General features: G+C 45.6%; 1 protein-coding gene across 1 annotated transcript in view; it reads right to left on the bottom strand.

Annotated features, from left to right (window-relative positions):
- ADAM12 (ADAM metallopeptidase domain 12) overlaps positions 1-16,281 on the bottom strand; it is a 352,080-nt gene that overhangs the window by 80,565 nt on the left and 255,234 nt on the right. The window contains exons 7-10 of the mRNA XM_057734683.1: positions 11,775-11,840; positions 10,638-10,709; positions 4,501-4,670; positions 1,538-1,622 (exon numbers count right to left, since the gene is read on the bottom strand). Of these exons, the coding sequence (XP_057590666.1) occupies positions 1,538-1,622; positions 4,501-4,670; positions 10,638-10,709; positions 11,775-11,840 (393 nt within the window). The remainder of the gene's footprint in view (positions 1-1,537; positions 1,623-4,500; positions 4,671-10,637; positions 10,710-11,774; positions 11,841-16,281) is intronic.

Here is a 16,281-nt window from a genome sequence, read left to right as displayed (position 1 = left end):
TGTATCTGCTTCTATTTCCCACATTCGTTTTCACCCCGTTTTTTTAATAGGCTTCCCTGTCTGCTTTTAAAGAAGGAAACTTGATCAAATGCTTGCATGGAAACAGAATAAAGGATGTGACCTTAAAAAAGCTGCTTAATACAATCAGATCAGTTATAAGAACCTTTAAACATGCCACAGCCACAGAACCTGCCATGCTCGTAAGGAATTCAGTTTCAGCGCTAAAAAATATTTATGCCAGTTTTAAGCAGCAAACTCAGTAGTGACAGACCGTGGAACCACGCAACAGAAAATGATTCCCTCTTAAAACTTTACAGGCTGCTCTGTGAAAATACAGTTGGGATCTGACTTGAAATGAACCTGGCACCAACAAAACCCAAACTTTCCAGTGACTTCCATGGTGGAGATCACATACAGGGATTCCAGGTTCAAAGAAAACCAGAGGGCAGCCCGTTAAGCCAGAAGTTCACTGGGTGGGTACCACCCCTCCAAACAGCCTCCTCTGCTTACATATTTAGTGCATGTTTATGTTAATTACCAGTGCCACCCAGAGAGGAGGAAAATATCCCTTGTGGATATTCACTATTTGGGTTGGGCAGTAGGTGGAGAGCAAATAAAAGTCAGCAGAACATTACTCCTTCAACCCTTTAATACAACGGAATACTCACAACCGTTCTGTCTGAAAAATGTGGAGGAATCCGTGGTTTCTTGGAAGGGCAAGGTTCTGTTTGTTTAACAGAGATGGCGGGATGGTTCTCCGAGGACACTCCCTGTCTGAGGGCGGGTGCAAAGGGGATACTGCATTTTCCCATCAAGGACGGCAACAGCACGGGGTGAAAAGCCTTCCTTTAATTACCGGATGAAGGGGAGCCTCTCAAAGTTACCTCCCTCTTGCACGCGTAAGAAACAAGTCCTAAACAGTCTCCCCATTTTATTTCCTTTTACGAACATATATGTGACGAAATGATCCTTGTCAAGCAACCAACCTAGGTCTCTGCCTTCCAAGAATAAGGTTCGTATAAAGACAAATTGGACACTGGCTAGGAGGTATGTCAAGCATTTGCAGCGGTAGATAGTTAAAAACCTCAGACTTTTGGCTATTGTGCCTGGAGGCAGAACCATCAGAAAACCATTCTAAAGGTAGTATTTGGTGAGACCGCAGCCCATCCCAGAAGCTGAGTGATGAGGGCAGCCCCAGTGCCCTGGCTCATCCCAAAGCCGGGAGGAACGCCTGGATGCAGATGCTTGGACCAAAATCCCACTTGAAACTTTTTCTCCGTAAAAGGTGTAGACTGGCTTTCATTAAGATGTTTTTACAACTCACCTTTCCTGTGTACAGCCTGATGTGTTTTATAAACAGTCCCTAGAATACTGTTGGGTATGGAAGATCATAACCTAGAGCTAGAATTATATCTAAGAAGCATTAAAGAAAAGGACGTAATTTGACCAAGTCTGATAAAAGGAGAGATTTCCTGGGAAATCATCAAGGGAAGGAGGTGTGGACACGGCTGTCGGCTTCGTGGTGCTGCTGGCTTACCATGACGATTCCCCCGGACTGCTCCGCCGTGCACATGCTCATGATGGGCGCCATGCCGATGGTGGTCCCTTGGAAATAAACTCCACTAGAAAGAAAAGAAAGGACCTTCTTCAATCAGTATAAAGACGTTTTCTAATATTTGAAACTCTGTTGGACGTTCCTATATTCCAACAGGAAAACTACACAAGCACACGCAAAGACGAAAATAGCTGCATGACAGTATGTTTACAGGTGATTTTTATCTTTGGTTCTTCTAAAATTTACCTTACAGTTCACCATGGTCTTATAATCCTTTCAGATTTTGTTTTCAGGACAACAACTGGTCCCGACTTATATATTTATAAGTTGTATCCTGCCTATTTTCTTTTTTTTTTTTGGCACACAGGCTTAGTTGCTCCGCGGCATGTGGGATCTTCCTGGAGCAGGGATCGAACCCGTGTCCTCTGCATTGGCAGGCAGATTCTTAACCACTGCGCCACCTAGGAAGCCCCCCTGCCTATTTTCTAATGAGCTGGGGTGGGGAGCTGCTCCTTTTAAACAACCTCTGCGGATGTTAGGGCTGAAAAGAGTCACAGAGCATCACTGCTAACAAATGAAAGGCATGAGATGCTTTACTAGATTTTTCTGGTGCAGCTGAATTTTGCTTTCCTGGGTAACATTCCAATTAGGCCAAACACCCAAACTCTTCCAAAATGTCCTAATACAGCTTGCAAAAGTGAAATCAGCAGGAAAAGGACTGAAGTAAGCACCCACAAAGCCTTGGCACCCCAGGAGGAAGCTTCTGGAAGGGGAACTCATGGCGTGGGTGCAGGTTTTCCCCTCTATGGAATCTTAATCAATGAGTAACGACATCGAGGTCTCTTGAATGCAATGCTGTTAATTCCAACCTCATGCATTAAAAATCAAACATTGTATTTGCTGAATCTCCTTTAAGGGAAACAAATGACTTACCCATGTTATCTTGGCTATGTACATATACAGATATTACACATATTACTTGAAATGTTATATATTTTGGCAGTGCTCAATTGGATGAAACGGGATAAGTATATATAAAATATAACCTTGTCTATGTATGTATGTACGTATCCAATCACCCATCTATCTATCCTCCAGCCAGCTACCCTATTACACTCATACATACAACAGTAGGGAGTGCAGCTTTTATATTTACATCTATACAGACCATTATAACAGTTACAAGTATACATATATATAAAAAAATAAGGTTATATAAGAGGCTAATTTATTTCCAGATGTTCAAGTTGGACAGACTCCATTTGGGAGAAAAAAATCAAAACAAAACACTCTGACTCTACTTTTAGTAGTTCAGGATTAATCAATGCATAAAATATGAGGCAACCACAAATATCCAGGGTGGGGAAAAAAAACAACCCTGTGAAAAGGCCAAAGTAAATGATCAGGGAATGCCAACAGCCTCAGTGCAGATGTGGGCCTTTGCTAAAGTGAGGATAGGGTAGGACTGCTTTTCAACTTCCCATAAATGTTCAGTACACGAGATCCACTTTGTCAAAGAAGAGTGTGTCTGACCCCAAACTTTCAATTCAGTGATATGAGCTACATGAGAACATAGTAATGGCATAAACTGTTTAAGAATTTTAATCAAAAGCTGTTCCATTTAGGAAAAACCTACTTAGATTATGATTTTTTTTGTTTAAATATAAAGATGTCTGCAACATGTTACCAATGTGTTATGTTACAGGCGTGCTTTCCCTCATTTTATTATCTTTATGACCCTTGTCATGCTCTGAAATGTCTTTGTTTTATTATCATCTTCTCCCAGCAGACTGGAGACTCCCAAGAGCAAGGAGGTTTACAGTGTTGGTCATCGTGATGTTCAAAGCCCCTAAAATATGTTTTCTTCCTCATCTGTGCTCAATACACATTGACTGAACAGTAGAACACAAGGTTAATCTGCAACACTGCTGGTAATCTCTGATTTGGAAACCAAGAGTAACGGCACAACAGGAGAAGGAATAAAGATTTTTCTCCAGGCAGCTGACAATGATCACCCTGATGTACTGTCCTCAGATCTTGCATGAGTATTTTTCACTAATAATGATAGAAATGAGCTTTTAAAAAATATACTACTCAGGACAACTTGATATCAGGACTAAGCTAGAGGGAGGGATGGATTGGGAGCTAGGGATTGACATGTACACACTGCTGTATTTAAAGTGGATCACCAACAAGCACCTACTGTAGAGCACAGGGAGCTCTGCTCACTATTGTGTAATAACATCCATGGGAAAAGAATCTGAAAAAGAATGGATATATGTATATGTATCTGAGTCACTTTGCTGTACACCTGACACTAACACAACATTGTTAATCAACTGCACTCCAATATAAAATAAAAATTAAAAAAATAAGGTCAATAAATAAATAAAAATATGAGAGAAAGACATTAAAAAAGAAATGTTTTTGTGAATATCAAAATGTTAACTATTTCAATGGTCTTCATGACACATATAATCTGTAAATTAAATTTGAGAAGTCATAATAAAAACCTTCAAGGATTAATAGTATAAAAAAAAGACTTGGGACTTCCCTAGGGGTCCAGTGGTTAAGACTCCACACTTCCACAACTAAGATCCCGCATGCTGTGAGGTGTGGGCAAAAAAAAAAAAAAAAAAAAAGACTAAGCCTAGAAACAGCTGCATAGGGGAAACGTCCAGGTGTTAGAAGAAGGAAATAAGACATCAGGTAGAGGGATAGGTTTCCCAGGGTATGCAAAGAAAGACTTTTCCAACAGCCCCCAATTTCAATTGAGATGGCTTCTCCCATCCCCTAGCGTGAGCTGAGAAGCCCCCTTTGCCCCGGTCTAGTTGGTGTGTTCTGTTGGACGATGTGCAGCTTCAAGGACTGTCAGGTGAGGCTAAGAGGAAGCAGATGTGCTGAGATCATTCTTATTTTAAGAGGAGAGATAACAGACGCCTTACCTGATAAGCTGTGCATTGTCATGGGATTTGCGAGGTAGAAGCTTCATTTTTCTCCAGTCCAGAAACTCATGGAGGCTGGTGAACGGGTCCTGGCTTATGGAGCATTTGTCGATGTCATTCCATACCTCCACGCCCACCAACACGATTCGAATGTTCAGTGGTCTGTAAAACTGAGGGAGACAGAAGACAGGCATCCTTGGGGGAATCACATTAACGAGTGTGATCACTTACGGGGGATCACTTATGATGCTGAGTAGAACAGATTTGCAAGTTCTGAACTCCACTGACATGATATGGAAAAATCTCTCTGTGCTCCCTTGTTCCTGTGACATTAGAATTTAAGGGATATTTTCAGTATCTGATGCAAGGTGATGTGCTAACTGGGTTCTCAAATGCAGTTGACCAATTAGATGTTAGAGTCACCAGCCTTTATGATGTCTGCCCTCATTTGTAGGGAAGCACACATTTCAACCAATTCATTGGTGATTTGAAACAGGTGTATAGATGTGTATTATTGCTAAAGTTGATACAGTACAGCTAAAGACTGCTAGTTCATATCTACTGTAAGAAAACCAATAAGTGATTAGGATCTTTCAGACACTCTGCCAAGCACAGTAATTTGTTCATTTTAAGAGAAATGTTCCACCTATGAGTTACTGAAAATGAATCTATATTAATCTTTTAGCAAAGACTCAGACTTGGCCGACCCTATCATATTCTGTCACCTATAATTGACCTAGAAGGTTTTAACTAAATGAACAGATATCTTTCAGGATGATAAAGCCATACACAGAACGTTTCTTCAGGAACTTTGAGGACGAGACGTTTGCTCCCAACACATCATGGGAAAGACCTGGTAAAAGAAACTCCTCTGTTTTTCAGGTTTACCACTCACATCAAGTCATCTTGCTTTCCTGTCCCCAATCTTTCTGTGCCCTGACTTCCACCTACAGCCCTTTCTTCACAAACAGATCATCTTGGGTCAGAGGTAGGTAGAGCAACTCTCCCAATGTCTACGGGATAATTTTGTCCCAGATGAGCTTACGGGGGCAGAATGAGTGGTCAGGGTAGAGGTAAGAGCTCCCCACTGCCCCCGACTACATTGCTACCTCCCATGGCATCACACAGACATGGAGGCAGCTTTTTGTTCAGGGTCCGCGTTGGGCGGGGGGCTGTGGGTAAGGACGTGGGATCACCTGGCTGGCTGTACAATCTTTCATAAGGCTGCGCACAATGAGAGCGTCCTCATCTTCTGATACTCCAAGTAGCCAAGGAGAAAGATGTGGCTGGTGATGGCAGCCAGAGTCAAGCTCCAGATGGGAGCAGGTCCTATTCTTAGCTGCAAGAAGCATCTGGGCCAAAAAGTAACAAAAATCACAGAAGCTCCGCATCTGATAGCTCAGCCCCATTCCAGCGTGGTGAGCTCAAGGGCAATGAACTCCACCAGGCTGAGCACTGACCCTGGGTTCTGACCCACAAAAGGCAGGCTCCTCTTTTCCCTTGCCGATCTCTCTCTAGTCATCTGGTGAGCATTAGATTAGCAGAGGACTGTGACTACATCACGGAGTCTAAACGGATTGCAGCAGTCCAACTTGGTTTCAAGCAGATGATAATTACGGGCATTACATTAATAAGTTAATGAGACAATTATACGACCCAAATGCTGCCCAACAGCTTGTTTTTAATCAAGAATTGCTTGGCTCATGGTATCCACTTGCGAGCTCCCAGCCCAGGCTTTCCAGGCACAATCAAGTTCCTGGCCTCCTCTGGACTCTGAGCGCACACGCCTGGCTGCAGCGCTGCACTGGAGAGCTTAGACTCTGGGCTGTGTCACAGACCACAGTGATCGGAAGGCAGAAACACAGGCGATGCAGTGGACGTCGGTCCACACCAGCCTGCTAAGCGACATCCTCAGGGTCAGGTGCCCCGTGGGGGCTGCAGGGTCGTCATCTGTGCCAGGGACACCCTGTTTGCCTCTGGAGAGGGTCGTATGGACGTGGTGGCTACGGTCTGTCAAGGTCTAATTGTTGTAATTTCTCAGAGCTGGCTTTACGGTGTACTGATCAAGGGTCTTTTCATAATAATGATGCATTGCAGTTTCCACCTATTAGCCCTCTCAAGTCACAGAACAGATTTCATAGCTAGAAGCATCGAGTCCAGCCCCCCCTCTCAAAACTGGTGCTACTGATGAACGGTCACATACGCTAAACTCACATCGCATCATCACACGCGGTCCCTTTGCTGCCTGTTGAGATGCTCTTCCTGGGCTGCCAATGGCTTCCTTTGGTTCTTCCTAATAACAATGACCACAGCTAACAATGAGCATTTCCAACGTCCTAGGCACAGTGCCAAGTGCTTTCCAGGCCATTGCTCTCTCAGTCCTCATAACACTCTGTGAGTTAAGAACTATTATTATTTTCATGTTACGGTCAAGGACATTGAGACGTGGAGGGACCAGGTAAGCCACTCAAGATGTAACTGGCATAGCTGGGGTTTACACAGGCAGGCTGGTGCCCAGGTTCCAAACCACTCATCACCCAGCCAGGTAAGGGCGAGTGCTCCGATTCCCTTCCAGGATGACCCACTGTGACCCCAGCCCCAGAGAGAAGCACAACTGGAGCCTGGCGGCTGCCTGCCTAGCCTGTGAATCCCAGGACGCATGTGGACATGGCTCAAGACCAGCTGAATCGATTCACCCATTAACATAGCAGCGGCAAGTATCTGCTTGGCTCTGTCTGTGTGCTGGGCTTAGCACCGGCACAAAGAGCAAGGATTAGGAAACCCTTGCCCTTGGCTCCCAAATGCTCAGAGGTCAGCAAGAGGCTCAAGGCAGCGGACCCTTAACCATTATTCCAGTAAACGCCAATCGAGTGAATTGCCAAGAAGGGTGCAAACAGGAAGTTCAGGGGATGCTGGGCTTGAGGGCTCAAAGAAGGCTTTCTAGAAGAAGTGGATCTGAAAAAACATGGGTAGGATTACAGGGCGGTCCGCTGGGGTCCAACATGGGAAAGTGCACCCCTCAGGCAATTGGTTTGGGAGAGGGGGAGGAGGACTCACACAAGAGGGAAAACACCTGAAGCTAAATGCACGCAAGATGAGTCCTTTAGAAGTAGGTCACAGAGGTGCAGCCTGAATGGGTGGGCAGCTGGTGCTGACTTCGCCGTGAGTAAGAAGTAGGACAGATGGCAGGGGAGAGGCGAAGGAGGCGGTCACTTTGTTCGGCAGCACACAAAGCCAGCCCCCCGCTGCCCTGCAGTGTAATCGGGGCCCGGGGAACGTCGTACTCCCCATGCAAAGGGTTTGTCTGCCAGTACAAGCACTGGACACGTTCTCAGTGTTTCACGCATAGGGGAATTGCCTGAACATTTCTGAATGTCACCTCTGTCCCTAAATCACGTCTCGGACTCTCAGTCCGGGATGTGCTTCTCCCTCTTCCCTTCAAGCCAATGTAGCCGGCCAAGCAGTTATTAGTTAAGAATAGCTAAGAAGAGCCAAGATTTCAGCAAATGAGGAAGTTGCCACTGGAACGGTCACTGTTTTTTGAGCCAAGGTGCTCGCACTTGTAGTTGCAAAACTAAACTTTGGCACACTCACTAGCGCCCCGGGCTCATCAGTTAGTAGACTTGGGTGCACAGAGCATCTGAAGGAGCCTGGGTACCGCTAGTGGGTCTTCAGGGCCTGCTGGGGACAGAGGCTTGTGTGTGCTCAGCAGTTCAGTTCTCTCCTTGCCAGAAACACAAGAACAGGCAGGCTGGTGAATCTCACCGAGTCTGTCAGGACTTTTCTCAGATATATTGTTCTTTAGTTACCAGGGCAGGTTATTAACAAACCTCCAGTTGCTCATTTCTGGTTTTGCAAACTGAAGCAAGATATAATACAGGATGATATGTAAAGACATACAAACACGGAAGACCAAGCACATCACTTTAAAGTAGGATTCCAGCAATTATCAGCCCAAGTCTATTATCGTTTATGGTTTCTGTTGGCCTCCCAGGCCTAAGAAGTACTTTAATTCTTTGTTTCTTGGTCCCATCTCACTGGAGGAGTCTGGAATGTACTCACCTAAGGCCTCCACCCATCAAGCCAGAGACCCTGGACTGAGGCTTGGAGTCAGCATTTTGAAAGCAAACGTATAGACAAACACAAACACACACACACACACACACACACACACACACACACACACACACACACACACACACACACACACACACAAACCTTGCCAGGGGATTCTAAAGCCCAGCCCAGACTGAGAAGCAGGTCCGACTCCTATGGTCTCTGGCATAACCTCTGGGATCCACCCCTCCCCCTCCCTGCCAGAAAGACTCACCATTTACAGCAATTCTCTTGCATCCACTTGACTTTGGAATAAAGTTTAATTTTCAAAAATTCGCTATTCAAAATACATCAGCAAGCGCAGGCTACCTGGGAGTCTGACCTGCCTAAAAGTTCTGGTGGACGGGGACGGTATTATCCCAGGGTGCCGTCAACCATCTGTGTTTCTCCAGCTTTCAGGAAGTTCCATCTGGCCATAGCCTCTCTCTGAGCACCCAGCCCTGATCTCTGGCTGCTCAGGGTGCCCCAGGAGACTCCTGCTCTTGCTTTTTGGGTAGGAAGCCTCGTCCACCCATCATCCCAAACTTGCACTCACTGGGACCCTGCCCTTCGCAGACTCTGCTTCTGCTTGGTCAAGGAAGGCTGGGAGCCACAGTAAGTGGGTAGAGTCAAGGCCAAAAAATTCCTGCAGAGGAGACCAGGGCTTATTCCTGGTCCTGCCTGTTAATGCCGTTTGAACATGTGCTGATTACTTACCTAGCCTCTGGGAAACTCAGCTTCCTCTGCTATAAAAATGGGAATACTGGTATCCACCTGGGAGTGTCTGCAAAGAACTCAGTGCCTGGCACATAGTAACTGCTCACTACATTGTTAGGAACCATCCCTCCAAATGTCTCTAAATCCTCGACTTTCTCACATCCCCACTTCCCCGCCCCGGTCAGATCATCATTTCTGTACAGTAGACACCTACCAGCTATACTGGTCTTTGGTGACTCCATCCTCCACACTAACGGCAGGCACAGGCTTGTGTGGTCCTGTGCGTCTCTCCTGCTTAAAAACATTCACTTGACTCTCGGCTGATGGCAGAAAAAATCCTGATGGGGTCTGCATGGCTTAGCAGAGCACTCAGGGCCCTGGCCACTGAATCTCCTGTGGTTTCATGTCCTCCTGCCCTAGCTGTGGGCACACACACACACACACACACACACACACACACACACACACGCACACACGCATAGATGCACCGGTGCATTTCTCCCACTGTCCTCAGAGGCAGGAGACAGGCTATTGCTAGAATTACAGTCATATTCAGACAAGGGCTGCCAGCCACACAGCACGCAGAACCTACAAAGCCTCATGTCCAGGCCCCACCTAGACACCCGAGCAGCAAAGCCTTTGAAAGCTTCCAGGCAACTCCAACATGCTTTGGGCTGAGAGCCCTCAGCACCAAACAGCCTGATGCTCACCTGCACGGTCTGTCACTGAAGGCAGGTGGCATAGGTGGTTTCATCTCCTCGCGAACAGGTCGCGTAAGGAGCATTGGTGCACAAACATGCCTGGGTTGGACCAGACTTTTAGGATCTCTTCCAGTTCTGAAATCACCTCTGCAAAGCTGAGCTCCCTCCCGAATTCTTGGTGAGGAATTTCCTGACGGCTGACTGAGCCGTCCTGGGACCGTGGAGCCCGTGGGTCCCTTATCAATGAGCGTTCACCCTCAGGGGACCTGTGGGACCCACCCAGGGAGACCTGGGAAGAGGCCCACTTGGAGCTCTCAGGAGGGTTGGATGCACCTTACTGGGGTTCTGGATCTAACTGGGGGGGCCCAGATGCCTTCCTGGCCAGAAGAGAGTCTGGCGAGAGATGGATGCCAAGGCCACCGTGGTCCAGACAGTGTGGGGTGGCATCTCCTGCAGTTGCTCCAGGCTCTGGGAATCCTCAGAGGAGGGGGAAGTCGGGTACCAGCCCAGGATCAGAGGCAGAACCCGGCCTCCCTAAGTCAGATGTGGTGTGTTTCATTACCTCCACCTCATTCCCAAACATTTACATGACGGGAGCGATTTAATTACCCCCAAAGAGCTTACCTTGTCAACGTGATTAGCAATCTCTATTAATCGCTGCTTGACTTTTTCCAGGTCTTTTCCTTGCCTCTGAAACTTAATAATTTTAAATGTCAGCATTAATAACGACAAGCCTATCAATCAAATCTCATCCTCCAGCTCCTGGAAACGAGAAGTCTCGGGTTCTGCAAATCCCCCAGGGCCCTCCCTGGCTTATGGTGAAGTAAGATCCCATCTTACGGAGTAATTTCCCCATCCAGGGACTTTCTGAAACTCCCTGAAATTCACCCAAGCCAAGTGCTCATAAGACAGTAACTTCTGTGATTTTTCCAAGCTCATAAATGATGGAGGCAGTGACATGTTTTGGCAAAGAGAAAACAGACAACCAGAAGGCAGTCCAAAGCCATTCTTCATATCATCGACTTGATGTTAACTTCCTCTGAAATTTCCTTTATATTTGTTTTTAAAAATTAAAGCGTGAAAGGAATAGAAGCACATGGCAACAGGTCAAACAATACAGAGAATGGATAAAAAGTTAATAAATTTTCCCTTCGCCCCTCTAATCTGACCTTCCAGAGCGGGAACAATTGCCTGTGAAATGGTCAGATCTGTTTCATTCGTATGTGCGGAGCCCATCTGGGAGAAAATGTCACCTCATTCATGATATGTAGTAGAAGCAAGAAATGAACGCAGAGAGGATAATCTAAAAAAAAAGCTGATTAAAAACTAATTAAAGTGAAAAAAACCCAACACAGCATCAAGCTCTACTTTGAAGGTAGGATTTTTCTGCTGTGTCTCTACGGCCTTCATTCATTCACTGTGGTTTAGGACATATCGGACATTTTTTAAACTAAACGTTTCCCCAAAGCGTTTTAGAATACATTCTAAGACCATGTGCATTTCCCACAAATAATTCTCCCTGTTTGCTAATATTTCCTTTTCTGCAGTCCTTGCTAATGTTCTATAATACTAGATACATTCTTAATGTTTTGTACTTTGTAATATCAGGAAACCACTTTTTTTCAATGGGTCGTTTACAATGCTTTCAAGGCCTCATGGAAAATGAAGTAAAATAAAGCAAGTAATAACTTGCTAAACGTTTTCTTTTCCCTGTTTTTTTTTTTTTTTTTTTTAAACCAAGACATTTCAAAAAGATCTTACCTCTCGGTTGTCTGCTACGATAACGAGCTCTACGTACTTGGTCATCTTGAGGGTCTCTCTTTTTTGCTGCCAAAAGTAAACATGGGTTTAATTTCCCTGACTGCCTCTCTGGGGCTTTCAGAACGCCGTCGATCTCTCCCGACTCAAGCACTTGAACGTAGGGGACAGCCCATCCCCACTGACACCCCTGGCTCCCACACCTCTCTTCCACCTAGAAGTTCACCTCCAACCCCAACAACCTCTGTAATACCTTCTCAACATGAGCGACCAGTTTCCACTCCCATCTGGGAAATCCTTACAAAGGAATCTAACCTTTTGGCTGGATCACTGATTTTAGGATCAGAACAAGTTGAGATCATTATTAAACAATACACACACATAAACAAGCAGAACCAAAGCTCCCTCTGGAACAGGAGCCAATGGCTGCTCGTTTCGGGCCGGGTGTAGGACATTTCAAGATCACTACAGAAGATGATGGAGTTCAGGGTCTCGCGGGTGCTCCCTTTGCCTTTGTGGTCTGGTTTTGTGATGTGAGAAAAGCGGAAGAGAATATATTTTGAGCAGGAACTGCGTAGCCATTCTGGGGAAACAGTGAGTAGTCCATTTCAGGGAGCTGATTTCTTGTGGCTGGTCATTTAAAAATCTGGTTAGAAGCAAAGGAAGACTAGGAAACAGCCAGGCAGGTAAACAGGGAACCGAGGCAAGCGAGAAGAAGGTGCTAGGAGAAACACCAGAAAGGAACAAAAGAAACAGAATAGAAAGAAACAGTGTCAAGAAAAAAAAAAAAAAAGACAAATAGGCCACTGGAGAAAAGAGATTTGGTAAGAATGCACTCGTTGAGAAGAACATGGAAACTGTATATCAAGGGGAAGAAGATGCAGACAGCCCGAGTATGAAGTCCCTTCCAAATAAAGGCAGCCTCTGAAGTGGGTGACATTTTAATCACATTTCCTCAAAAAGCATTCGTACTCTTCCATGAATTACTGGGAGAATCCCAGAGGCATTTTTAGAAGAAAAAAAGAGCAATTCATGGAGGGTGGTCTCAAAAAGCAAACATGAAAAACAAAAAACAAAGCCTTCTGTCTCTGCAGTAAAATGCAGTCGGAGGAAGTGGGGGTTGAACAGGTCTCGGGCCTCATAACTGATATGGTTGCTTATGAGTTAACTCCACACACTGCTTAATGTTGAAAACTCGCCTGTTACAACCACGCTTTCAGACAAAAGCAAAAATGACCCAGGCATGCTTTGAATCAGCTTTCCAGTCACACAGTCCTGAGGGAAACATCTTTTATAAAACAAATCCCCATCAGTCCGGGATCTTCCAAACAGATTTTTACAAGAAAAATGTTTGAATCATAGCAGGGTTCCTCCTCACCGCCCAGCTGTGCTGATTCATGAATTTAGGTATCCCTAAAGAAATCTGGAAACCTTATGGGGGAAGGAAAACTAAAGCACCGTGAAAGGTATAATTTCTCATACTTTTACAACGTTACAAGGAAAAAAGGTTAAGCTTTGTAACTACATGTTGTAGGCATGCTTTATGGTGATAACTACATACTCACAAAGGAAAAAAAGATGAGGCCCAGTGGTACCCACTGGTATACGCAAAATGAGACACTTTTTCAGTGTGAAGATCTTGCCCCTTCTCCTCATTGAGGTGTGGAAAGCAGAAGCCTCTTTCCCCCCATAATTCCCTGATTTCCCATTAACACATTCAGCTCATCTTACAGAAGAAAATACAGCTCTATTAAAGAAAAAATAAAGTAGCCTCCCACTGAAAAACTCATAGGGAGAGCCCTGGTTGTTTAGATGTTGACACCTTTCAGTCTGCGAAGGGGTGAAATAAATGACCAGGGGATATTTCCAAATGGCCTTGGATCATCATTTAGAAAATACACAATTCCAGAGAATGAAAACAAACACATGAACCCAATTTTCCTGTCTCTGCAGTTTTCAGAGAACTCCAAATTTTCTCATGAATGCAGAGAATTCCTAGCTCAGAGAGAAGCCTAACCACATAACAATAAAAAGACATGGGGGAGTGGCCAGCTCATGGCCAAGAAGGTCCCTGCTTCCATCAGCTGCAAACGCACAAAGGCTTCAGTTACCTCCACATGATTTCCACCTATGTGGGCTCTCTGGTTAAAAACATCATATTTAAAATTTTTGATACACAGAGCAACATCTGCAACTGGTTGCTTGATTGAATTTTCCTTTTGAGATGGGGGATGATGAACAAAAGCCCTTCCCCAAACAGATAACAGCACAAGCCTCTGAGAATGGCCCAAACATCTCTGCTCCAAGATAGAGACCAAGGCGTTCTCTGAGTCTTGCTCAAGTGGGAAGCTGTTCTTGGGTCTCTCAACGTTATCACAGCCAAGTTCTTGGGGAGAATGGCCCCTACACACGTTATAACAAGAACTCCGGGGTTGGAAACTTAACCTGAGCCAGAAAACAAGCTGAGATGAGGGTGACGATACAGTTGCATTGCAACTCTCTCTTCCTACGGGCCAGGTCCCTGGAAGAGTGCTTCAGGGAGATGGGATAAGACGGCGTAAGTCCTGAGGCTGGGAGAGCTTGGAGTGTTGTAGCAGTGGGCAGGATGGCTATCGTCTGGTGAGCGAGGGAAGAGCGTGGATGAGATGAGGCTGAAGATGGAGACAGGACCCGGGGCCATGGCGAGGAGGCTGGCCGTAATCTAATTATCCGAAAGCAGTGGGGGCCCCTCGAATATGAAGTCCTTTACACATCACTCTGGCTGCTGGGAGGAGAATGGATCATCGGGGGACAAGAGTGGAAGTGGAGGGTGCAGTGAGTGCTGGTGACAGTTAGGATGGACAGTTAGGCAGTAAGGATGGAGACAGGAAAACAGATTCAAGTTGGGTGTTTGAACCAAACACCAACAAAACAATAACAATGGAACCAGGACCGTTTCCACAGACGGCAAGATCAGCAAATCTGATGAATCAAAAGTTTGGTTTATCTTCCTCTGAGTAAAGAAAGATCATTGCTGGCTCAGGCCAGGCTCCGTGCCTTGACTCTAAGGCCACTTTATGAATATGTATGAGCTGAGCCCTGGCCTCTGCCTGGCCACCTCTTCCATCCTCACCAATGATCTGCCTGGGGACCGAGCACACGGATCACATCTGTGTGGGGTACAGCCTCTGAGGCCTGGCTAATAGTACAGGGTGCAGAACCAACGAGCAAAAGAGACAAATGCAAAGTATTGAAATCGAGTCTGAAATGCCAGTGGCAGGAGTGAGCGCTATTATGTATTTATCTGAAGCTTTAATCCATTCAAGACTCAGTAGGAATCCACACCTGGAGATTCTGGAACCTCAGTTCACACGGAGAGACGCTCGGGGCCAAGGAAGCAATAGCAGTGCTGGCTCTCTTATCCACCAAGACTGAAGAACGACCAAGGCAGTAAGGGAACTTCGTACGGCCTCACAGAGGAGGTACAGAGGGGAGGGCGGTTATATTAGAGAGAAATTAAACGTGCCTGCTCTAATTAACAAGTTTTCTAATGGCTCTGGCCAGTTCCTGATATCAACTATTACCAGGCTCTACAGATAATATACATCACTCTTAATTCTACCCTCACGACCACCACCGTGGCTTCTATTAAACCAACACGACAGTCTGTCTAGAAACCCAAAAGTGACAGCCCTGGTCCATTTCAGAGTGGCTGCCTTTGAGGAAACTACAGGGTCTCCCTGACCAGATGTCCTATTTGTACTCAGTAGCCCAAGCAAACATTGCTTTCTAGAGAAGGCACGGACGTCTCCATTTATTCACACTTATCCATCAGGGTGGAGGGAAACAACAGCACACATCCTCCCCAGAGAGGAGAATTCAAAAAGAATTTCCATTTGCCTTCGGGATGTATTCTGTGATTTTCTCCAGTAGCAGACTCACGGCCTTCCCCTTCCTCATAGCCTGCTCAGGCTTGTGTTAAAACTCGTTTGCATTTTTGAATGAACAGCTGATGGAGAGGAAGGGAGCAGTCATGGGAGGGCTAAAGTGGTAAGTGCTCTCTGCAGGCTGGACTTGAAGAGCTGCAGAGGAGGGAACCTGCGAGGAAGCCCTCTGACTGCAGGCACCCTTCCAGAAGCAACTTGGGTTCTCACTAAAATCGAACGTAGAGCCTTGTAAAAATGACAAACAATAGCTCAAGCTTATATTATAGCCAGTGCATACCCCGAGTGCAGATTTATTCCTGCGGCTCTGTGAAGAAAAACGCACACATCTGCAGAAAAACCTCAGTCTGCAAGCCAATCTTTGCAATAGTTAACATTTAGCAGGGGCTTAAAAATGCTGGGAAAAAGCAAATGCTGTTGCTGCAGTGCACAAACCGGAGGCGCTAACTGCAGTTACATTGATTTTTGAGTATAAAATAAAGGCAATGTTAAGTCTGGCAGGTAAGCAGCATCGAACTGGAATACTTCCCTTTCATGTTTCCTGTAGGTGCTGCCCCAAGCTGTCTTGTATAGAATTCCAGTTCTCC

This window comes from Hippopotamus amphibius, chromosome 5 (assembly GCF_030028045.1).
Source record: "Hippopotamus amphibius kiboko isolate mHipAmp2 chromosome 5, mHipAmp2.hap2, whole genome shotgun sequence".
Lineage (NCBI taxonomy): Eukaryota > Metazoa > Chordata > Mammalia > Artiodactyla > Hippopotamidae > Hippopotamus > Hippopotamus amphibius.
Note: the sequence above shows the minus strand (reverse complement) of the source record. Positions and strands in the feature narration are given on the sequence as shown.